We start from the raw sequence: 26288 nt of genomic DNA on the forward strand, positions 1-26288 counted from the left end.
ATTCTCTGGCCCACATTGCCCTGGGAGGACTATTGCTCATCCCTTCACAATGGCTTGGTGAGAAAGCACACCACCAGCCCAGTAATAGCACCAGCCCTAAGTGGCAGACTCACAGCAGGGTGACTCTGAGTGCAGAGTTGATAACCAGAAGTGCACTTAGTCTGGTCAATCACTAAGCATTCCCTTCCACATCCTCCCCCTCTATCTCACTCTATGATAGCATCAGTCACGATAGAAGAAGACAGCCTCTGGAAAACAGAAGTACTTGGGGCAGAGATATTAAGTGGGTGGGATTCATGAAAGACAAGGTCGTCTGGTGAGTCAGATGAAGTAAATAGGAAATGGTTGAGACCATATTACAGAACTAGAAGCTCTCTACTCTGGGATATACCCCATTCCCCCTCTCAAACTCACCAATAGGACAACAAGCCAGGGCAGAGGATCTTATCCTTCCATCAAAGTGCATGTTACCTGTCAAGATAGTTGATAGCTCCAAAAGAATATGAGCTTGCACAGAAAAATGTTAGCATAATAGGTCTGAGACTGTTATACTTAGAACGGTCCGTTTGCAAGGCTGGACTTTCTCTTTAGCTGTAAGAAGATTCAAGGATATTTAAACACACACACACACACACACACACACACACACACACACACAGAGCAAACATCATACTTAATCACAAATTATCAGAAGCATTCCCCTTGAGGTTAGGAAAAAAATGGATGGTGACAATTACCATTTTCATTCAAGTGAAAGTGCTACACAGTAGAATGAAACCAAAAATAATATGTGAGTCTATACTGATATTAAAAAAAGGAATGAATTAATGTAGAGAAGAGAGACTTTTTCCTTTTCAGTAGAATGTCATTAATAAACTAGAAGGAATGATGGAATTAGAAAATCACCATTTGTTAAATTATCACAGTAATAATTAATTAAACTAAGAAACATTGATGGATGCTAAACCTAGTGAGTGAAAGTTTGATGGGGAAAGGTATATTTACATAGTCTTGAAGTATTTCCTCACAACGTATTTATGAAATTAAAAGAGAAAAAGAGTAACTTTAAATGGAGAAAAACAAATGAAACCACTTTAATCAAATGATCAAGTAATGGGACAAATCAAAATGTGTTCTTCTTGTTGGAATGCAGTGAGAAGTATACAGCCTCAATTCTGAGATACTTCTGCCAAAAGTTTATAACCTGAATCTAATCATTGGAAAATACCAGGTAAACCCAAATTGAGAAATATTCTGGCCTGTAGCCTTCAAGTGTTAAGGTTATGAAAGTTTAAAAAAGACTGAAAAGAATAGGAAATACTCCAGATATTGAAGGAGACTAAAGAGACACGACAACAAATGCAACACTGATCCTGGACTGGAACGGTTTGCTATTGTTAACAAAAACAAACAAACACACAAAGACTGTCACTCATCATTCAGTTATTCAAAGGGTTAAGTTGCAACCCTCTGCCAGTGCCCACTGACAGTCAGCCCTGAGAGGAATTCAGGATGGAAAAAAACAGGATGAGGCCTTCTGTGCTTTGGATAAACAGGCCCTTAGATAGTTAGATGCACATTGCAGGAAGAATTTCAATGACCCCAGATTCTTGCATCTTCCCATACATAGAAAAGCACTAAAACCATGAACTTGAGATGTCTGTTCTTTGTGATGAGCAGTAATCTTTTACCAAGATGTATGCTTGACTACACTATTCCCTAGCCAAAAAAATAAATAAATCATACCTAAGCTGGCTCCTCCCCTACCTCTTCAGAGCAGTTTTTCAGAGCTAGTGAGAGGCTGTCTCCTAGGCTATAGTCCCCAGTAAGGTCCCTGAATAAAATTTAATTCACAATTTTCATGTTGTGTGTTTTTCCTTCGGTCAGTCCTATACAGGACACGATTGGGACAATTGGTGAAACTTGAATGGGATCTGTAAATTAGATAATAGTAATACATCGGTATTTCCTGATTTTGATCGTTGCATTGTGGTTATGTAAGAAGTCTTCGTTTGCATGAATTTTACTTTGAAGTATTCCAGAGTGACAGGGCATCATGTTGGCAGGGAGGAAGACACCTTCCTTTACCTTTCTAGGTTCTTCTGGCTGGTCTAAGAATTAAATTGACATGAGACAGATTAACAGGAGAAAATCAAACAAAAGTATAAATAACAGGGATACATGGGAGAGACCCATGAAATTTGAGTAACTCACCAAAATGGTCCAAGCCACCGCCTTGAATACCATCTTCAGCTAAGGACAAAAGAAAGGTGTTGGGAGCAGGGGAGAGTTGTGGGAAGTTGCCAGGAAAAGCACAGTAAACGAGAGTAAATCTGTGATGCAGATTTAGGTCATTCCCTTCTCCATTGATAAGAAGTTTCTAGAGATTTAGAGTCATCCTTCTCTTCCTGGTACAGAGGAGACACCCTTACACATGGAGATTTCCCTTATACAGGTAAGTGTCTCTTACGAAAGGGTAACTTCTACTCAGTTTTCAGAGCTCCTCTGCTATTTCTTAAAAGTAGCTAAATGAAAATAATTAAGTTGCCAAAGAGGCACATTTTGGGGTGGCATATTCTGTTCCCCTCCCCAAAGTGATTTCAGGTGCCCTCAGCCTGCAGTGGCTTAAAGCAGGGTTTTGGTTCCTGGCCAGAGATTGAGGTTGCGTCACGGCAGTGAAATCCCAGCTGCTAGACCAGTGGTCAGAGACAAGGCCCTGGCTCTTCGGCTTTGCAGAAGAGAATTCCCCAAAGACAAAAAGTAGTGAAACAAGTCAAGTGTTTATTAGGAGAAAAAGAAGAGTACAGTACTTTTGGATAGACACACAGGCGGACTCAGAGAGAGAGAAAGTCACGCCCCCATGGTAGTTTAAATCACTTATATGGGGCATTTCTTCTGAGTTTCCATTGGCCAATCATTTTGATTTGCCTGGTTCAGAGTCTGTATTTGGTATACCTCAGTATCCTCCCATGTGTGCATGCATCTCTCAGCCAAGATGGATTCCACCAAAGAGGCCTATGGGTAGTTGACATCACCTACTATGGGGTTGGCGCCCTCTCCCTTTTTTGACCTCCAAAGAGCTTTCTAGTCCGGAAGGTTTCCTTGACTTCGAGAATGAGAAATATGTGGTCTCTTATCTTCTATCTGGGCAGGGCCCAGCCTCCTCTCTCACTTGTCCTTCTGTTCTAATCTTGGAGTATCAGTCCACAGGGAATGAATCTCCAGTTGTTTACCCTGGGGGGGCCCAGCTACCTCTGGCCTCAAAAGACAGTTAAACATCAATACGTCAGCACAAGCCTTAAATACACACACACACACACACACACACACACACACACACACACATTTGGGAGAAATCTCCCTCCTATCAAGAAGTTCATTGTACTACAATAGTTTCCATATCCTTGAGAAAAATTCACTAGTATGTATCCTGCCTCTTGTTATGGAGACTAGCATTTGGAATACTTCTGTCTCTGAAAAATGTAGAGATATGAGATGGTTTGCAATTGGCAGATTTCTCCTGAAGTTACTTGATCCCTCTGTCTACTCCATTTATTGTTAGTAATTTTTAAATTTCCATTTCCTTTCCTGTTTTATTCCCAGAAGCGTATTGCTGAATCAGATGCATACTCTGTGACCTTTCCCTCCCTCCTCTAAGAAGCAAGCTATCATACATTTATAACAGGCCATTCTGTGAGCAAAATTAGTTTTACAATTTCTCGCTCTTTAAGTATTTCTTCATCCTCAGCAGCACCCAAAGCATTTCTTCGCTGCTGCTGCTGCCTCCTCCAGAATTAATTAGTTCATCAAATATTTATTGAGAAAATACTATGAGCCATACCATTCTAGAACCTGGGAATACAATAGGGAATAATGTCTCAGATCTCATGGAATTTACAATCTACTAGGGGAGGAAACAATAAAAAAGAACTCCCTCCCTTTTTTTTTCAGATAATGATATCTGCTTAGAAAACAATAACAGATGCTAAAAATGACTGGGGAAGGTCCTTTCTAAGGAGAGGACATCTGATCAGAGACAAAGTGATGTGGAACCAGCCACGTGAGGATCTGGAAAAAGGGCAAATGCAGAAGCTTTGTGGAAACAAATCAAGCATATTTAAAGTCACTAGAACGTAAGTCCCAGGTGACCGTGATTTTGTCTATTGCGTGTGTGGTTGTGGTCATTTCAGTGGTTTTACTGCTTATCCCAAGCCCATGTCTGTCACATCACAGGCATTCGATGTATATTTGTGGAAGAACTGAACAGACCACATGGCCGAAGGCCTGGGATCCCAGAGTGAGGGAGAGATGTGTAAGGCTGTGACTGAGGGGAGAGGAAGTCAGAAATCACAGAGCCCTGAGCACCAGGTAAAGGGTTGTAAATTATTCTAAGTGCAATGGGAAACCTTTGCAGGTTCTTCCTCAGAAGGGGACTTGGTCTTATACACATTTGAAGAGATCATTCTCTCAGCTTCCGCCTGTGTGGCAATGCTTCCTCTTTGAGCCTGACCTCCCAGCAAGAGGTTGGAGGACTCTGAATTTGTGCTGTGTAGTTAGTGCTCGCAAAGCCTCGCTCTCACAGAAGTTCAGTGGTGACCCCCTTGTCCTCCAGCCCGGCTCCGCCCCAGCCACCACCTTCCTTCAGATTTAGAGTGTGCAGGCCCCAAGTGACTTGAGCTATTCAATGGTACAAAAACCTTTCTTTCTACCTTCTTTTCCCCAGAACTTTGATCTGATGCTTCTTCCTCTAACATCCGACTTCCTTTCTCTCTGTTCTTTTGAAGCCATCCCACTGCTGAGCTGTGAAAGCTGCAGCCAACTGCCCACACTGATCCCGTTCCTTTTATTCCCTGTAGGACCAACACAGACCAGATCACAGTATCTCCTGTTCCTTTCCCACTTCCTGTTGTTTTGACTGTAGAATAAGCCTGCCCTTTAAGTTGATTTCATTCTCTCTGAGTTTCTGATACTCTCCTAAAAATCCAACATTTCTGACCACATGCCAAATTCTGAAGCCTCCTCACCCTTCACTGTCATCCTCATTCTGTGGTAGAGCAAACCTGTTCCCTGTAGCTACAAGCGTCCCAGGCACAGACCTTTCAAATGGTCCCCTTGTTCCTTAAATTTGTGATAATTTCCATATTTTTTTTTCTCCGCCACAAGCTAACACACTGTTCACAGAGTCAGAGTCTTCATTTGATGATGAATACCTTCAACCTATTGGGTCTCTGATCCAGAGCCTGGGTCTTTGAAATCCACAGCTGTGAGCCAGCTTGAAAGTGAGCAGGACCCTGTGTGGCTCCTGGGCACAGAAGTGTTTCAAACAGTTGCTAATCAGGGAAGGGAGGGGATGCAGAGATAACGGAGGAGCAGGCAAGAAACAGTAGTGCAGCCTTGGGGCAGGGTCCTGGTTCCACCTCAAGGGATACACATGACAGTATCTTTGAGCTCTTTACAGAACTAAAACCACCAACAAATGGAAGATGTTACCATTCTTCATTCCAGAGGATATCACAATTTGATAACTTTGAGAAGCTCATCAAAAGACCACCTGAGGCCAGATTAAAAGAGTGCAAGCCCTGCACACAGCCTAATTCTTATCAGCAGCTCTGACCTTGAACCATTGCTATAAAACTCCTCACCAATTCCTCCTGGGTTGGACACACAGTCTTGAGGGACACAAGCCCACCGTGTCCCTCTTTGCCTGGCAAAACAATAAAGCTATTCTTTTCTACTTCACCCAAAACTCTGTCTCTGAGATTTAATTCAGTGTCGGGGTACAGAGGCCAGATTCAGCTTCAGCCCTATCCCTAACAATAGCAGACCCTCTGTGCTGTCTGTGAGAGGTTGTCCACTACTCTGTTGTTGCACTAACATGCCTGAAGTCTGCTCAGCCCTCCTTCCTGCTGCTTGTAGGTGGGGAACCACAAAATATAGATCTCTCAATACAGAAGCTTCCGTCTGTCTTCATGCTCCGGTTAGAGCTCTGAAGGGACAATCTCACCTCTTCACCTCTGAAGGGACAGTCTCACCCTGTGGGTTCTAAAGGAATTGAGCAATAGACATTGGACTCAGGAAAGATCACAACATCAGCCTTGTGCCTGGTGCTAGGGAAGGGAAAAAATTTCCCTCTACCCTTTTTACGTTCTTCTGGCTAGTCTAATAATTAAATTGACATGAGACAGATTAACAGGAGAAAACCAAATTTAATTACGTATGAATGGAGGTCCCATAAGAAAAATTGAGGCAGGAGATAGATGGGCTCCAGGCTAGGCATTTAAAACTGGCCTCCTGTTTGCACTTCTTGGGGTGAAAAAAATATGGGTTCAGGCCGGACACTTACAACTAGCCTCCTGTTTGCATTTCCTGGGACAGGAGATATGTGGGCTCCAGCTTAGATATTTACAGCCAGCTTCCTGTTTGCTCTCTGAAATGGAAGCAATGGCCGAGACGGGGTAAGTAGCCAGACTTTTTCTCCTGTGGGCACCTTAAGGTAACAGTCATGACAAGCACAGAGAGGGGCTAATCCTTGTTTGAGTAAAGGCTCAAGAGGTCACGTATTTCCCCTCCTTGGGGCAAGGGAGAAATTGCACATGTGCAGAAAGGCTCCTGGGGGGTCAAAAACGAGGGGGAACCATCCCATAATATGTGATCCTAAGGCCACCCCATAGGGCTCTGGGCTGGAATCCATCTTCCATAAAAGCAGCGCACGCATGTTGGGGAGGGTCCTAGGGCAGGTCAGGTGTGGAAAAAGAAACCAGATAATTGGCCAAAGGTAAACAAAGACCTGGAAGAACTTCCCTTTATAAATTATGTAACCACCTCTTTTCTGCTCTCCTCCTCATTAGGGAGGATGCCCACACTCTTTCTCTCTGGGTGTGCATCTCTGCCTTGCTAAACAAATTATTTCTCTGTGTGCTGTCCCACTTGTTGTCGTGCTACGTCTCTCATAATAAACTTTGTACCTGTTTTTATATTTTTATATACCTCCATGAGAAATACATTTTTCACTGGGGACTAGAGCCAGGGAAAAGTAGCTGCTAGCCTCTAGCTCTTGCTTGTCTGGTGGCTAGGATTCCTGGTGTTCACCCAGGCTACCCAGGTTCAATTCCTGGACAGGGAATTAATATCTTGCTTCATGCCACCACTCACTGCTGCCTCTCCAAGATCAATGTGAGACACAAGGATAAGTTAGGGAATTGAGACTTACATGCCACTGAAAGAAGGAGAATGGGGTAGGGGTTTGAGCCTTCAAAGGGGAGAAAGGCAATTCACATAGAGATGGAAAAACAAATGTTTGGTAAACAAATGTTTGCTATGCCATACAGAGACAAGGGGAGACAGAGAGGGCTTTGGTCTCCAGGCCCTGCCAAGTTCCCCCTACCACACCTAGCTCATATTCTTTGCAGGTATCTCTGGTGAGAGTGTTCTTCCTGGACCAGGTCCTTTATCTAAATTCTTTTAGGCAGTTAAGGGGGAGGTAAAAAGAAACACTTTCTGAGTCTTCAATTTCTTAAAAATAATCATCCTAAAATAATCCTCCTGCCAAAGATATAAACTTTGGGGAGGCAAATTTTGATCCACTAGAGAATCCAGCTTAGATCTAAAGTAAGAAAGGTCTTCCTGAAACTTTCCCTCTCCAGATCTAAGTTTTAGGACAGAACATGTCAATGAAAATTAATCAGTCAATCTAAGAAAGAAATGGAAAATTTTATTCAAGCCAAATTTGAGGATTATAATCAAGGAAGAGCATCTCAGAAAGCTCTGAGGACCGTTCCACTCATTAGAAGTCAAGGCACAGTTATATAAGTTTTTTGAGACAGAGGGCTGAACATCAAATGACATCTTATTATTGACAGTTTACATAATCCATATCTAAGTGTCATTGTGGTAGGTCACATGACCCCTTACAAGATCAGGAAGGAATATTATCTTTTAAGGAGTTGTCTTGTTGATGCTAGGAGAATGGTGCTCTTTATGGTTGAGCAGATATTCCTGCTGATGGGGGAGGTTTGGTCAATGCATGATGCAGATACGCCATGCAGAGTGGGGGAAGGGAGAAGGCCAACAGAAAGAGAAGAACTTTTTATATTTAAATTTTTCTTGCCTTGTCATAAAATATGAATTTTATTTCACAAGCAGCAACAAGAATCTCCACACATGGTGGAGAGCAAAGGATCCCAGAGCCCCAGAGGTGATCATGTGCATATGAAATTTGACCCCTGAGCTGTGGACCCATGGATGTTAGACTTGGGAAATGGTGCCAGCATGATGAGTCTTTCTTCATTCCAAGCGGAGGAGCCAGTCAGTGGGATGTAAAATTTTCCCTAGGTTATGACCCTCTCCAAAAGAACCGAAGACCTCATCTTGCCTATTATGATGCTATTATCAAAGTTGTCCTCTTCAGCACTCCAGGTCATTCCACTGAGAGAGAAATGAAGACACAAATATCTTAAAAAGTGCACCTATGTGAGTCTGGGACAGTTGGCAGAAATTGGTAGAGGTGAGGGTCATTTAAAATGGGAGTTGCAGGATGTCAGGGCGGGAATACATGACTAGAAACTACTAATATAAGCATCAGTCCACCAGCTAGCTAGTTTAAATTATTAGGGAATCTAATTGTGTCCAGGTAAGCAGGAAGGGGACTCAGAGAACTCACTTCTCACACTATATTAGAACAAATAGGAGGACTGAAAATTACTAAAATATAAAAGAAAATTATTTAAAGCATGTAAAAGATTTACTTCATAAAAGATTAATCACAGGAAATTTAGAAAATTTTAGGCAGCAACTGCATTAAACTCTCAAGCAAATTGAAGAAAAACAGAGACTTGATGAAAGATGAAAGTTGAAGAAGAAAAACACACTAAATCCAAGAAAGAATTTAAGACAACTCAAAGCATTGTAGAATTTTAAATGACATTAGAAATAGTAAGGATCCCAATATGTTAAAGAGAAAACCAAATCACTTGTAGGGGAGCAAAATCTGCCACCCCAAAATGTTTCTTTGGCATGTGGATTATTTCAGGCTGAAAACAATCAAGGCCCAAAAGACTCAGGAAGAAACTTTGACCTTCCCGCTAACTGCCTAAAAGTATTTAGATACAAGGACTGTTTCCAAAATATAGCTATCACCGGAGATACTTGCAAAGAATATGGGCTAGGGGATGTAGGGGAAACTCTGCAGGTCCTAGAGGTCAGAGTCCACTCTGTGTCCCATTGTCTCTGGTGGTCCAGCAAACATTTATTTATCAAACGTTTGCTTTTCCATCTCTGTGTGAATTGTCTTCCTCCCTTCTGAAGTCCCAAACCACTACCCCCAGCATTCTCTTTTGTCTTTAGCTGAAGATGATAAAGTGAGGATTTTGGTCATTTTGGCAAGTTACTCAATTTTTCTGAGTTCCTCCCATGTATACATGTTATTAAATTTTGTTTGATTTTCTCCTGTTAATCTGTCTCATGCTAATTTAATTCTTAGATCAGCCAAAAGAACTTAGAAGGGTAGAGGAAAAATTCTTCCTCCCTAACACTAATATGAAGGTTAGGTTTGAAAAAATAAAAGCTCAAAATATAAGGATAAAGGACACCGATAAAAGTGATCTGGATGATGGTAAATGAGAAGAAAAATAATGGAAATTTCACACAATGAAAACTGGTGATCCTGAAGAAAAAAATAGAACAAATTAAACAGAAACAACAACAAAACATTTCTTTTTTCAATTTTTGAATATTCAAATTGAAAGGATTAAAGAATTAAAGATAATTCTAATATGTAATGACCTCATCCTGATGGTGGGGGAAGAATGCTGGAAAAATTCTATTCCTGTATTCTTTTTCTTCTTCTTAATTAATTAATTATTTATTTATTTTTGGTTGCATTGGGTAGGTTGCTGTGCGTGGGCTTTCTCTAGTTGCAACGAGCGGGGCTACTCTTCTTTGAGGTGAGTGGGCTTCTCATTGCGGTGGCTTCTCTTGTTGTGGCGCACGGGCTCTAGGCGCGCAAACTTCAGTAGTCGTGGCACGTGGGCTCAGTAGTTGTGGCTCACAGGCTCTAGAACACAGGCTCAGTAGTTGTGGCGCATGGGCTTAGTTGCTCCACGGCATGTGAGATCTTCCTGGACCCGGGCTTGAACCCATGTCCCCTGCATTGGCAGGCGCATTCTTAACCACTGTGCCACCAGGGAAGCCCTATTCCTGTATTCTTTAGATAATTCAATAAAACACAATAAATGGGGTGGGTGTTCCTATAAAGGGAAATGAAAATATTGGCAGGACTACAGTTAGACACATGCAGCCTTTTAGGTGAAAAAAAGTCGGCTCAGTTTTTCTTAAACACTCATTAAAATGCAATGGCTCTCAACCTCAGCTGAACACTGGAATTACTTGGAGAGCTTTAAAAAACATTGATGCTTGGGTCCCACGCCCCCAAAATCAGATTTAATTGGCTTGGGGTGTGACCTGGTACTTCTAATGTGGAGAAATGTATAAGACCCTCTGCTTGGCACTGTCCCATGGAAAAAGAGTGGTGAAAGGAGAGAGAAATACACTCCTCCCAGGGCACAAGAGCCCAGTGTGTAGGGCAGTAAAACATCAGAGCCAGAGACAAGGGAAATGTAAGGTGTAATCCCCAAAAGGCAACTTCAGGATTCACAAAAGGGCCTCAGGGCCATAGCTGTCGTTTGACGAACACCTCACCATGTGTTTTATTTTTTTTTTAATATATTTATTTTTTTTAATAAATTTATTTATTTATTTGTTGGTTTGCTTTTGGCTGCATTGGGTGTTTGTTGCTGTGCGTGGGCTTTCTCTAGTGGCAAGCGAGGGCTACTCTTCGTTGTGGTGCGTGGGCTTCTCATTGTGGTGGCTTCTCTTGTTGAGGAGCACGGGCTCTAGGCACGTGGGCTTCAGTAGTTGTGGCACACAGGCTCAGCAGTTGTGGCACGTGGGCTCAGTAGTTGTGGCTCACGGGCTGAGTTGCTCCGCAGCATGTGGGATCTTCCCGGACCAGGGCTCGAACCCATGTCCCCTGCACTGGCAGGTGGATACTTAACCACTGTGCCACCAGGGAAGTCCCTCACCATGTGTTTTATCCTTCAGCACCCGCCAGTCCAGGACATTAGGACTGAAGGTCCCACCAGCATAGACAGTGCTAATCTCTTCTGGTGATAACACATAGTCCCACATGTTCACATCTCCAGTGTCTCCCACCAAAGACTGTTTTTTTATCAAAGCCCCCAGCAAATGTGTCCTGCTCCTGCCCCAGGACGAAGCTTGCCTCTGTCTCCAAAGAGTATCCCCTCTTCATACTCCTCCTCACCATGGGCTTCCCATCCACCCAGAGCTCTGTAATCCCTGAGGTAGACTCCCAGGTCACACAGAAGTGCATTGGTGCAGGATAACTCTCAGGAGGCTTGAAAAAGACATCAGCTCCACCCACGGATACTCTGTATGCAGCAGTCTTTCCCTTGAAGAGGAGGATCTCATTATGTTGTTGCTTTGTGGCATAAGAGAAGAGGCTATCGTTGTGGGTCAGATCGGTATAGACATGCAGGCACACGGTCAAGGCCTTAAGTGGCTTCGTTCGCTGTGCAGTCAGCGTCACAACGGAATTATTCGACTCTTTGGGGAACACAAAGACCTTTGTGTGCATATCTGTAGCGTAAAAAAACAGAGGGGAAATGTCAGCAGCAGAGTTTTTTTAAAAAACAAAACTCAACTGAGTAAATTTAAAGATCTAATTGTCGTTATTCAATGACTCATGAAGTGGGCAGCATCCCGTCTAGCAGATAGAAAGGAACTTTGAAGAGCTGTACAAAATGAAAGCCTTTTATAGACAGAAGAGGGTGGGAAGAGGAAGTTCCTAGAAAAGAGTGGATTATTTCAGGCAAGGTCACCTTCCTATAGCGAAAGAAAGGGGTCTTATTGGGTGGATTACCTCATTAGAGAGGCCAGGTAATTTCACCCTGACAGCTTAAAAGGCACATTCCTGGGAGAGGTGAAACTGCAATTAGGTTAGGTATTGCATCTGGGCTCGCTAACATGGGGCTTGACACAAGTGACTCCATTTCAGGTCAGTTGTCTCTTTTTGTAAACGATTCCCCCCTTTTCATCAACCTGAGATATCTCCAGCTGGTGTGCAGGACCAGAAGCCAAATGAGTCTTCTTTGACTGTGAGATGTGTACCTAAGGTTCAAGTCCCTGGCTTTTGGCTGCTATTCGGGTAGTGAGGAGGACCATGAGTCCCTTCCAAAGAGATTCAAGGGCAGTCTTTGTTCTTGGTGATTCCAAATCAGGATGGGAGAAAATTGAAACATTCATTTGCAGATTCATAGCCAAATTCTTAAGGAAAATAGAAGAATTCAGCACCCAGTCCAATTTGCAGATATATGACAAAACCTCAAGGACAATCAACAGGATGAGAATTTAATATCTACAAAGGTGCACACACAACTTTTCTCTCTAAAATCACCCCATTTTTAAAAATCAAAGATAACCACAGTGAAACTAATTTATTTGCATTAAACTTGGCCTGATTATTTACATAAATGCAGCAAGAATAGTGATTGACCATATAAGCTCTTTGGAAGACTGCTCCATTGGAACCTTGTAAGTAAAGTACCAAGCTAATTTTTCCAAGGGGCTTTACTGACTCCAGAAAGTCAACCTTAGTTCCTTAAAAGTGTCTGGTCATATCCGAGTCTATGCACATCTCCCTCAAATATGACATTTCTGTCAAAGCCTCCGTAGTATAACCAGTGTTTCCAATTGCATACTGTTACAAGGAGAACAGATTCTTATTGAATTTATGTAAATGACTAACTATGATGCCATGAAAAGAATATTTAAGAATTTTCAAATTTGGGAGAAATCAGGTAGAGAGAAAAAGTAAATGTTTCATCTTTGTTTACAAAGGTATACTTTGCCAAATTGCTTTAAGTCATAGATAGCTTAAGAAAAAAAGGTTTCCTGAAATCTGGAGAAAAAAATATTAAGAAAACTGCAATATTTCAAACAAAACAATTATAATCATCTTCCTTAATTCCTTCAGTCCCGTGTAATTAATACTTGTTTGCTTGAATCCAGTTTTTCCATTAGCTCTGTAAATTTTTACTCAATTTAGTTTTATGATGTTAAAGCTACAAGAAACCTGCACTTGTCAAAGTCCTTTCCAATAATCTTTTTGAAGATGAAGCACATTTGCAGAAACACTTTTGCAAAAGCATCTGAGTAAAAAAATAACTGTCTGGGGACTTCCCTGGTGGCGCAGTGGTTGAGAGTCAGCCTGCCGATGCAGGGGACACGGGTTCGTGCCCCGGTCCGGGAGGATCCCACATGCCACGGAGCGGCTGGGCCCGTGGGCCATGGCCGCTAGGCCTGCGCATCCGGAGCCTGTGCTCCGCAACAGGAGAGGCCACAACAGTGAGAGACCCGCGTACCGCAAAAAAAAAAAAAAAAAAAAAAAAAAAAAGATCTGTTGAGAGCTCATTATAATGGAACTGACAAGGAAATTTGGTTATTTCTGTGACATACAATGTTTTAAGATAAGACTGGAATTATGACTGATAATCATTACACCAGGATATATCAGATTTCTAGGAATTCTCAAAATTTTATAGCATATGCAAATACAACATAAAGAAGGCTTAGTATTACTTCTTCTTTGACAATGCTTCCAATATAATTTAATATATCAAATAAGCCTAATTTGTTTAACATCTCCTTTTTATAAGGAGAGAGAACAAGTGTTTTGAGATTTTCCAGGGGTCCTCTGGAATATCTCAAAGTTACTTTGAGGTCAAAATGACTTCATTTAGAATTTGATTTGCAGGAAGTTTGTCAAAAATATTAAAAGATTGTAAAGCCCTTGGTCAAATAGGATCATAGGTCATTGCAAAACAATACTTAGTTATACATTTAACCATAATGACAATTAAAGACTTCAAAGGCAAATACAGAAGGTTAAATAGTTGTAAAGGAAAATGTAGCTCTTTTAATAGAGAAGACTCAGCTTTCTTAACTAATCAAAAGACACGATAAGGACAGCACAGGACGGCTTCCCTGGTGGTGCAGTGGTTGAGAGTCCGCCTGCCGATGTAGGGGACATGGGTTCGTGCCCCGGACCGGAAAGATCCCACATGCCGCGGAGCGGTTAGGCAGCTGAGCCTGCGCGTCTGGAACCTGTGCTCTGCCAAAAAAAGATAGCACAGGAAGTTATTTTGACAAGACACAAAATCTTTGCTTTCTAGGCAAATTACTTGAGGTAAGAAAAAATAACTTTTACAAAACTTTTACAATCTCTTATCAAGAGCACACCAATAGTTCAATAAAACTTTATTGTTTTCACAGAGAGAAAAGCAGATTCTAATTTTATACCTGCTTCCTTTTAATATTAAAATTTATTCACTCAATTAAATTCATTTCCATTTTAGCCAGTCTTGACCATGCATAAAACCCCTTACCAAAGATTCCTTTTCCACAAACCTTCTACAACTTTCTTCTTTACATTCATATTTTGTCCTGTGTTTTTTCCCTCTCCCATTCTGAAATAAGGAGTCTCTCTTTAGGACAAAATTACTTTATTTTCATTCAACAAAATGCTTTTTCATTCCTCATACCTTCTTTTACTGAAAACACACATCTTATTTTCTTTACCTATGGAGATATTCATCTCATTATTTCTGTTTTTAACCCTTAGAAAATTTAAGATTTAGTGAAATAAAGAAGTAAATAGTTGTGAACTCTCTTTTACTTCAGCATTTTGTGGCTTGGCAAATGTATAAATACTTTTTATTGTTTTTAGAAATATCTGCTTTTTCATAGTAAATTTCTCAGTGTGGCACAAAACATGTTTAATAGAACCAAACATATTTAGCTCCTCTGTAAAAGGAAGCCAAAAGTGGATAAACCTATGTTCAGTAATTAATGTTTCAGTATTTTATCTTATTTGGAAATGATCTAAATATTTAATGACTATCCATAATTTAGTTTAACCTAGCAAAACTTTAAGGTGTTAGTTTACCAAAAAGATTTGGGGAAATGATTTTATTTTTCTTAAAAAATTTTTTTTTGGGTATTTTAAAATTTTTTTATTTTTAAAAAATTTTTTGTGGGAAAACTATTTTAAAAGTTCACCTAAAAACTTTTTTCCCACTTACATCTATTTAATTCACTTGTTCTCAACAGTTTGTTTACTCATGAAAATTTCATCATACCAAGTTATTTCTCTTGCTGACAAATTTTGAAACAGAGATGACATGAACTTATTTGAATAGTAAACCCAGGTAGAATAAAAGTTGTATGTTTGCATTATTTTTAATGTTGGTAACTCTAAAGATATAACTCTGTAGACATTTTAATTAAACCAACAAGCTCAAATTATCATTAATATTCAATATTTTCCCAGATTGTGTGAACTTGAAAAGCATTTGGGTCAGTTTCTATTATATTACTGAAAATTTTAGAAACACTTTATTTAAGTGCCTAATTTTCTTTAAGCCAATTAAATAGTGCTCTTTTACAGATTAATTTTTGGCAATATTATCCATAGGTAGAAAAATACCATATATCTACAACACAAATATGTAGAGAGACACACGTAAGTGACAGAGGCAAACAGAGACTTTATAGCTTTCATTTTGATATTACTGCCACTATTCAGGTACAACAATACACAGCCCACTAGTTATAAAAAAGCTGGATTTAAGTTGTTATGGTAGATAGAATAAGTTAAGGTTACCTGCTCAGATGGCTAAAACTTTTTAATAATAGTTGTTATTATTATTATTATTATTATATATAATATAATGTTATTTGAGAAGACACTTAAAAGATTATTATATATTATAATATATTATATATTATATAATATATTATATTATAATATATAATATAATGTTATTTGAGAAGACACTTAAAAGATTTTTCATTCACCTAAGTTTTAAATGACCTCTTCCTCTTTTGTTTTCCCCCTAATAAGAATTACCTCCCTGGAGTTTGTAGTTTAAAGAGATTGGCCTAGAAAATAATTCCTGGAGAAGACCAGGTAGGACATTTACACCTCAAAGGTACAGGGAAGGGATGCAAGTTCCTCTGAGAAGAACTTTGCTTCTTAAAGCCAGAATTTTTACAATATTTATTTGAGATAAATATGGGAAGTTTCAGGATTGGTAAAAAGAACAGGTGGGCTTTGAACTGTTTCTAGAGAAGATAAGGGCAATTGCTCTTAATTCCTCAAAGAATTGGGTTGCAGCCTAAAAAATACCAAGGGGTTAATCCTCCCATCTAGCCATATTATCTTCAGTTTGCTCTCCTTCCCTCCCAGGTACATAGTTTTATTTCTGGCAGTATTGAACACCTCTTGGATGTGTCCAAGAGGTGTCCCCCGAAGAGGTTGCAAAAGATATTTTATTCCCCTCTCCACAGAGATCCAGGAGAGCTGGCTCTGATAAGAATTTTTACCTTTTGCTGGTTTCTGCCAGTTTTCCCAAGATCCCCTCTGCAAGCTCCAGTATCTATCAGAATTTGGCAAAGTTTTTAATTAATTTTAATTTAATTTCCCTTTGGATGTTTAAGGGAATAACATAGCAGTTTACCAGAAAAATCCCTCAGAGTCTCATCAACTCTGGGAGGCGCCCATATGGGGCCCTCCACTGAAGGTAGACATGGAGTCTGTAAGGCCACTTTGGTTTACAGTAATGTAAAGACAATTCAGACAGAGGATCAGTAGACTCTGAGACTCAATTAAAGGAGCTAAAGAGGAATAGTAGGAATCACATCAATCTTAGACTTTTGTATTAGGTACTTCTTGTATCTTTTTCATTAGCCTTTTGCAATGCATTTTTCAATGAAGCTAGTTTGGAATTTTGAAGCCTTTTGGAGACTTCTGCATGCTGATTAAAACTGGTATCTAATTCTATTTGTTTGATTGGGGAACCCTTACTTTCAGGTGCACTTCTTAAATAATCATAACTAATTGGAACATTCCCCATAATGGCCACTGTAATTCTAGATTGTTTTTAGTAAGGTTTAGCCATTTTTGTAGGTATTTATATCTTTTAGCAGTATAGTTCATAGACATAAAGTAAGCAGGTGTGCTGGGAGGCAGCGTGCTCAACTCTTTTGAATTCAAGGATTCGCTTTTTTTTTTTTTTTTTTTTTAGTTAAGACTTTGGGTCTCTCAGAGGCAAACTAATATCTAAGAGGGATGTGCCACTGGGTTGGGGATTGTGTGGTGTTTTACAGTGTACCTTCTAGCATGGAAATTTTCTTGAGGTTGGCAGGTAATCTAGTGTCAATATAAACTGTCCCATGACCAACTTATCCTAACACGGGAGTTTAGTTATGTGGTGAGCACTCTAACAGCTTTTAAGTGCCTTAGCCATGCTCACCAATTTTGTGGGTTTTTTTTTTTTTTTTACTTCTATGAATCCCATTAGCAATAACCTTTATTTACTAGACCCAGTCTAGCTTAAGTTGGACCCAGTATGATCTGAAACCCAGTCCAGTTTTTCAGCTGGTAACAGCCAGCAGTTCCCAATATGGAATTTGGGGGTTGGGGAAAGGACTGAATCAGCAGACCCCCAAGAATAGGGACTGCAGACTGGGGTTCCACACAACGGAGAACTCCAGACTGAGCCATAGGTCATTCCCAACATGGAATCTGGGGACAGAAACAAGGGCTGAGGTTTCCAATCAAATAGGGGACTGACTGGCAAGCCAATTAGATCAGGAGCTTGATGCAAAGAGAGCAGAGCTCAGAACATAGAGCAACTTACCCAGGGCCCCTCTGAAAAGGACAGAACTCCAAAAGGTCTGAGGGTACAATGCCCGTGTTTCTTGTTTTAGAAGATCTTGGAAGGGCTCTGTGGATTCCATCGCTGACACCAAATCTGCTAAATTAAGTCAGATTCAACTGAGTACATTTAAAGATCTAATTGGCTTTAATTCAATGATTCATGAAGCAGGCAGCCAGCCATCTAGCAGACAGAAAGGAATTTCAAAGAGCTGTACCAAATGAAAGGGGTAGGAAAAGGAAGTTTCTAATGAAGAGTAGATTATTTCAGGCAAGGTCACCTTTCTATGGGGGAAGGAAAGAGTCTTATCAGGTGGGTTACCTCTAGTCTTAACCAAGTAATTTCATATTGACCGGTGAAAGGTCACATTTTGGGGAGAGGCTGAAGCTGCAATTAGGTTAGGTATTAGGTCTTGGTTTGCTGACATGGGGCTTAACACGAGTGACTCCGTTTGGGGCCTGTTGTCTCTTTTCTAACCTTGTTAGGTCACAAACATGTGTTCTCTCACTATGTATAGAGAGATTGGAGTTAGAAACCACAGACTGCCCTCTTTCCCAGAACACAACCCCTCCCCCACTCTGACTATTTTCCCTAACTTGGCTTTGCATAGGTAGCCCTGATACAAGAGCCCAGCGCCCACCTGAAGCAGTGCCTACCTGTCTGGGAAAAAGCACTAGGGAGGCTAATGATGACCAGGAAACACAGTGACAGCTTCTCCATGTTCCCTCCCTGCAGACACTGTGCCCAGAATCTAGGATATTCTCCTGGAAAGAGTAGCAGTGGCTGGGCTATCCGGGGCTTGGACGCCTGAAATCCCTCTGACTCAGGTCTTTTCCACTTTCACCTTATAAGTGCAATAGTCAGATTGTCTCAGCTGATGGTTAAATGATTTTCCAAAATCGCTCCTTGGAGCTGTAAATCAAAGCTCTAAGAGCAAACAAACCAAGACAAAACAAGAGATCAATATGGGTCATTTATTAAAGACTCCATGGTGCCTACTGGTGCTCCAACAGCTCTGTGTGGCAGTGCTTTGTGAATTGAAACAGTCACACCCTGTGAATCCATTCTGGAGAAATGCTGTTAAAAGTTTGGGGGTGGGGGAGACATTTTACTCACAAAGACAACCATAACACCACTTAGGATAGTGAAAAATTAGAAAACTGGGGCATGTTTAAGGAAACTGGATACATCTACCTCCACTAAATAGAATGGATAGTCCTTTAAACTATTGGTTGGTTGTGAATTTTATGCTACAACATGTAAAAATGCTTATAATAGTATAATATGGGAAAAAATAGCGTAAATTTGTTTATACACTATTTTTTAAATGAAGTAACTAGTTTAGAAAAAAATCTATTAGGGATACCCCCCAAAAAGTAAGTGTCCTTATCACGGTAATGAAATTATTGTATGAAGGATATGTTTCTCTCATTAACAACATTTCCATAATGTAGTTATATTGCTTATAAAATAAAGTGTGTGTGTGTGTGTGTGTGTGTGTGTGTGTGTGTGTAATTAAGAAGTAAGGAAAGAGAGAATAGAATAAAGATAAGTAGCCCTTGAAGCTCCAAAAGCTACTGTTTCGTTTTATGAATAGGACACCCAGTCTGTGGCTATTTGGCTTTAATCCCAAAACATTATAATTTCATGTAAAAAGAATCTTGAGCTTATTCATCATGAGTTTTCCCATTGCCATTCAATGAGAAATTGATAATAGACATTATTTATTATTTGACTGGAAGAACTAACTGACATGCAGATAGCATATTCTAAACACACAAGAGAAAAGAACTATTGCAAATTATAGTATTGATACATTTCTGGAAAGGTTTGTTTTGTTAACTATATAATGGTATATAGTTAAATTTTCTTTTAAATTACCTTTCCCAAACTCTTTGCATCTTATTTTTTAAAAGACTGACTTAAAGTACTTGCTGCAAAAATTTTTCTCTTCTTACTGTAACCATTTGCCCAATTAAAGATATATGCATAATTTGAACAGAACAAAATATATATAATAGGTAAAAGATTGGGACAAAGAAGGAAGGTGTTTTCCCAGTACCCAAACTGCCTTCTCATTAACCTTGGGCTCCCCAGGTAAGTCAAAAGAAGGCACCTACGAGTATGATGAGTGGACTCTTTGGAAATGTTATTGATTTCAAGGAGCCCATCACATTATCAGATCTATGTCCATAATGGATATTCTGAACACAGCTTAAAATTGAAAAAGGGAGAGAGGCAGAGAGACATAGAGATAGGGAGAGTGAGAGCTAAAGCAATAGAAAGAGAAGACAGAGAAAAAGGAAAAGAGAATTTGAAAGACCTTCCGGGTGAACCGTTTCACAAGCCACCCCTGGTTCCAGTAATCTGCCAAGACAGCACTGTAGCCACTCATGCCATATGACAGAGTCTTGGGTGAACCTTACCAGAAGAGAGGTGTAATAGATCAGTTTGCCATGTGACGTTTTTCCTGCTCACATATGTTTGTTTGGGAGGCTTCTCCTCTCTTCCTTTTACAGTTCATGATGTCCCTGTAAAAATACTTAAATATTTCAGTGTTTCTAGACATCTTGGCACTTTGGTTTCTCCCTGATTTAAAGTCCCAGTAGATCAGAAAAACATTTCAATTGTAGAGACACCAAGTACTGACTGGGGATAAAGAAAAACATTGCAAGACAATGTTTGTTATCTTGTTATCACAGTGCAGTTTTAATGAATAAATAAGAGCATGGTACATACAGAGCTATCATTTTCTTTAATCCTCAAGTACCTACAACTCTAGACTCCAGTGCCTAAAGAGCAAGTTTGGTGTGCTCTCAGAGTTCAATCTGGAAGCACTATAACATGGGGGAAAAGAGGAAGCAACGGACAAGTCGGTCAGAAACAACACATCCAGTCAGAGACAACAGTAGTCTTTTCAAAGCTGTTACTCAGCCTAGAACAGTGGTTCTCCAGCCCCCACTGTTGGAGACTCGGCTGCACATTGTAATCAACTAAGGAGCTTTAAAAATACTGATGCCCGTATACCCAGACAAAACAATAATTCAAAAAGATACGTGCACCCCTATATTCATAGCAGCACTATTCACAGAAGCCAAAACATGGAAACAACCTAAATGTCCATAAACAGATGAATGGATGAAGAAGATGTGGTACGTATATACAATGGAATATTACTCAGCCATAAAAAAGAATGAAATAATGCCATTTGCAGCAACATGGATGCAACTAGAGATTATCATACTAAGCGAAGTAAGTCAGAAAAAGAAAGACAAATACCATATATCACTTATATGTGGAATCTAAAATATGCCACAAATGAACCTATCTACAAAACAGAAACAGACTCAGACACAGAGAACACACTTGTGGTTGCCAAAGGAGAGGGAAGGACTGGAGGTTTGGGATTACCAGATGTAAACTATTATATATAGGATGAATAAAGAACAAGGTCCTTCTGTATAGCACAGGGAACTATATTCAATATTCTGTGATAAACCATAATGGAAAATTATAATTAAAAAAAAGAATGTCTCTATGTGTGTAACTGAGTCACTTTGCTGTACAGGAGAGATTTGCATAACATTGTAAATCAACTACACTGCAATTAAAAAAAATTAAATTAAAAAAAAAATACTGATGCCTGGATCTCACCAGCAGAGAATCTGCTGTAATAATCTGGCGTGTGACCTGGAAAACTGGATTTTTAAAAGCTCCCCAAGTGATTATAATATTAGCATCTAAATTTGAGAATCATTGTCCTAAAGAATTTCTCATATGATTCCGTACCCTTGATGAATGCTTCCTAGAATATGAAATGATGTCTAAGGGCACACCTAACAGTGGAAAAGGTAGGGGCTTCCAAGTCAAAGATCTTCGATAGTGTGTCAAGGGCATAGGTTGCCTAATGTTATGCTGATGCCAAAGCTGAATAGGATTTTTATGTGCAATCCATTCTCCCAAACATAAAATAACAAAATGAAAAGTTGGGAGATTGCCAGTGCCCCAGAAAAGGTAGTTTACATGCTGGATATATGGCATCCTGGAATGGCTTCTCCATGAGAAAACATGCATGCATCTCCATACCCTCCCTACTCCACTAGGGGTGTAAGTACAGCCTATGAACTTTTACTGTATGCGGCAGTAGAAAACAGTGGTTAGAAGCATGGGGCTCTGTAGTCAGACTGCCTAGGTTCAATCCCAACTCTGGGCAAGTTAATTAACCCCTCTGGACCTCAGTTTCCTCATCTGTAAAATGAGGACTATAAAATAGTACTTGCCTCATAGGTTGTCATTAAACAAATAAATATACCTAAAGGACTTTAGAGCAGTGCATGGACTATGGTAAGGGCTCAGTATGTGTAAGGTGTTTTTAAGACTGTCTGTGATCTGCCCTGTGTGCTTAAGCAATTACCATCCTGGGAGTAGTGGTGGGAACTTACAAGATTACTTATCTGTGTGTATTAAAGGACATGGGGTAGAGGGATGAAACTGAATGAGTCTTCAGATAATGTACCAGAGGCAGGGCAAGGGGATAGATAACCTGACTCAAGATGTGCTAGATCTTTCTTTAAAGATCACCTGCCTTCAAGCTTATTGGGAGCCAGGCATGTCTTCCAGATAAGACATCTGAGCTGCCAGGAAGACACTAAAGTGATGGTTCTAAAAACATATTGGGCAAAAGAGCTTGTGAATTGCAGATTCCTGGGCTCTATATCCAGAGACTCTAAGCTGGTAGGTCTGAGGTCAATGAATCTACAATAAACACCTTAGGTGATGATGATGCTTGTATTAAGCAGCCCACAATTTAAGAATCACTGGACCAGACAATCTAGGAAATTTGAGCTAAGAATCTGCATTTTCTGAAGAAGAAGGCTAGCAAGGCCACTTAATCCACTTTCTGTTACAGGAGAAATGAAAAGATGCATAGATAAGATGGAGGCGGAGAACAGCAAGGAAGGCATACAGGCAAGTTTTGCCAATCCACCTGAAACTAGAGGTTGGTTATCTTAGGATAAAGTTATTTAGAAACCAACACAGCACTTCTCTTCTTTCCCTGGGAGTCTAAGGATCAGAAATCTATGCTTTTGAAACCTGATTTGTGTTTTCTTTTTGGCCACATGGCTCGCAGGATCTTAGTTCCCCAACTAGGAATTGAACCCAGGTCAACCACTAGGAAATTCCCTGGGTATTTATATCGTTGGTGGTGTTGTTTTAACGATCTGGAGTTGTTTGCTTTTTTTTTTTTTTTTTGGTCAATCCTTGCTTCCGTGGAGATCAAACTTAGCGATAGTGAAAAACAACATAGGGAAAAAAAAATCACAGACTTACCATCCTACCTAATTTGTCAACTGGTACTCCAAACCATTTCCATCAGGCTCAGTCCCATTTCTGAGGAGGCTTGTCGTCTTTCCTCCAGGCCCTGGATGGACCACAGGGAAGGGTCCTCAACCACTCATCTGGCTGGAGACATGCAAGGCTTATCATTATACCCAATGATCCAATATTTCTCCCCAACACAGGGAGATTTTAGGTGCCTGATCTGCACATCACCATGTTGCATCCTCTGCTAAGGTGCTCACACTTGGGTCACTTCAGGTCTGGACCTGAAGGCCTGGCTCATATTCTTATACCAGCATGGCTACTTTCAGTCTTCAAAGGAAAGTGTCCTATCCGGTAGCAGCCTCCAGCATCTGCTTATGGTTTTACATTTATAATCTCTGACATGTGCAATTGGTCTACCCCAATGTCTGGCTGTAAATGTACTAAAGTATCTCTTCATGCTACTTCCCTTGTCACACCTAAGCTTCATTTCATTGATAGAAGTGTATAAATCCATTCTCCTACCCCCTTTGAAGGAAAGAAATGTTTATTGTCTACTGTGCATGTGGCCTCCGTATAGTTTATTTTTCTCAAGGCAGCCCTATACAGTAGTTTTTATTGTAGGTTTTATATATCATTTGGTCCTCTTTTTTTTTATGTCAAGTTGAATTTAGGCTTTATAGCTTTATTTTTTTTTTATTCATTTTTTGGCTACGTTGGGTCTTTGTTGCTGTGTGCAGCCTTTCTCTAGTGGCAGCGAGTGGGGGCTACTCTTCATTGCAGTGCACAGGCTCTAGGTGCACAGGCTTCAGTAGTTGTGGCTGACGGGCTCTAGAGTGCAGGCTCAGTAGTTGTGGTGCACAGGCTCTGTGGCATGTGGGATCTTCCCGGACCAGAGCTCGAACCCATATCCCCTGCACTGGCAGGTGGATTCTTAACCACTGCACCACCAGGGAGGTCCCTCTGTCTTTTTAACTTGAGCTTTAATACCTGATTTTACTTCTGGACAAACTGGATGCATGATCCCTGCTATAAAGGAAAACCAGTGCTAATGACATGGCTTCATTGACATCAGCTAGAAGTGGCCTTCCTGGATAATTGATCTTACTCTCCATTTACTGTGACAAAGAATTGCTTAGAACTAACTCACCTAAACCAAAATCATCCTCTTCAGTAGATGTCATCTACTATTTAATTGGATTATGTCAAACTACTCTGTATAGTACAACAATACACCAGTTACCTTGAGATTTATTCTCTAACAAGATTACAATGAAGTATTCACCAGTAAGCCAAATTGCTTAAACATTCTAGGAATGCTTTATTGAGATTTCTTAATGTTCACCAAATGCAAATACAAGGTTTAAAATTTTTTCTGGCTAAAATTATCAGGGCCAGAGGTTGTCCACTAAACTATGTGTAGTAAGGTACCAGTAATTGAATTCTGAGAAAAATATTAGCTCAGCCCACATCCCTGGGGAGTTGGGATGGTCTTCTATAATTAAGACATATCTCCTGACTGGGTTCTTTAACTAGAAAAAAAGTGTCAACCCTTCCTTCTGCTTAGCTGAATGTCAGGGTGTATGGGTCTGCCCTAATTAGACAACAGAGAACATCTGCACTCACATATTTGCCCAAGAATGTATCCTTAACTTCTATGCTTCCAAATGGTTATGAAAAGTCACTTGGGGAATCAATATTCCTAATACAATATTCATAAATTTATCCTCCTAATATTCTGAACTTAATTTTTGGCAAATCAGACTCTTCACTTGCTGTCAACCCAGACCACTTCCACCAAATTGTATTTCGGTGGTATATAATGAACCTATGTTTAGGAATATCATACAAAACAGCCTAATAATAATAATAGCAGATAACTGTTTTGAGAGCTTACTATGTGCCGGCACTACCTTAAGGGCTCTATATGCATGATCTTATTTGATCCTTTCAACAACTCTTTGAACTAATTACTATTATTTCTCCCCACTTTATAGATGAGATAACTGAGACATACAGAGGGTTATGTTACCTAAAGCCCCATAGCCAGTAGGTTGTAAAGTCAGGATTTAAACCTAGGCAAGCTGATTCCAGAACCTCTATGCTTAACTAGTCTACTATATGCCTTCCCTAAAGTAACTGCTTGATGTATAATCACAGGGAACCCCATCCTTCATACATGGATGTGACCTCTGTGGAATAACTTCAACAGCTCACTTAGTACTGAAAGGCCAAGATGAAGGACACCTCTGGAAGGAACCAGCAGCCATCATCCTTGAGGGGTCCTTTTCTACCAGGGACTCAAGCAGCCAGGAAAAGTGCATTCCAGCCATTAAACCTAAAAGCAGATTCTTGGATCTCAATGATCTTTAGTTTCTGTTCCTCAAATTGGAGTAATGATAGAGTGAGAATTCTTTTTAATTGAAATATAGTTGCAGTACAATATTATATGTTACAGGTGTATGATGTGGTGACTCACAATGTTTAAAGGTTATACTCCATTTATAGTTATTATAAAATATTGGCTACATTCCCCATGTTGTACAGTATATCTTTGTAGCTTATTTTGTATATAATAGTTTGTACCTCTTACTCTATCAAGTGAGAGTTTTAAACCCCCATAACTGACCTCACATGAATTACCAGCTATCAAAAGAGGGGCTGTGCTCGTCAGAGAGAATCCCTATAGGAGGTTAGAGGGCCATAGGTACGCTATTGCAGAAGAGGTAATGGTCATTCTGAACTCACAGGAACTTGGTTTCAGAGGATCTTTAGAAAAGTTAGTCTCCACTTCAAATGCAAGCATCAGACAACAGCTCAGACTCGCTAATATAAATAGAGGCTTTATTGGTTCGTGAACTTGGGAAGTCCAGCTATCCCCCTAGATGTCTGCATTTCAAAAAGACGGCTCCTGGGGCTTCCCTGGTGGGGCAGTGGTTGAGAGTCCGCCTGCCGATGCAGGGGACACGGGTTCGTGCCCCAGTCCGGGAAGATCCCACGTGCCGCGGAGTGGCTGGGCCCGTGAGCCATGGCCGCTGAGCCTGCGCATCCGGAGCCTGTGCTCTGCAGCGGGAGAGGCCACAACAGTGAGAGGCCCGCGTACCGCAAAAAAGAAAAAAAAAAAAAAAAAACTAGGGCAGAAGCATTAAGGCTGCAGAGAAGGGGAGAGATTTG

The 26288-nt window shown here is 40.3% G+C and overlaps 1 protein-coding gene across 1 annotated transcript; it reads right to left on the minus strand.

The window, feature by feature from the left end:
- Positions 1 to 10978: 10978 nt before the first annotated feature.
- On the minus strand, positions 10979 to 20829 carry LOC113613871 (C-reactive protein). The gene is given in 3 exon segments (XM_027094936.1): positions 10979 to 11223; positions 11225 to 11652; positions 18449 to 20829. Coding segments are annotated over 3 exon segments (669 nt in total). The 5' UTR covers positions 18513 to 20829; the 3' UTR covers positions 10979 to 11046.
- Positions 20830 to 26288: the final 5459 nt, after the last annotated feature.

This window comes from Aethalodelphis obliquidens, unplaced genomic scaffold, assembly GCF_003676395.1.
Source record: "Aethalodelphis obliquidens isolate GAN/ISIS:26980383/991018 unplaced genomic scaffold, ASM367639v1 scaffold90, whole genome shotgun sequence".
Taxonomy (NCBI): domain Eukaryota; kingdom Metazoa; phylum Chordata; class Mammalia; order Artiodactyla; family Delphinidae; genus Aethalodelphis; species Aethalodelphis obliquidens.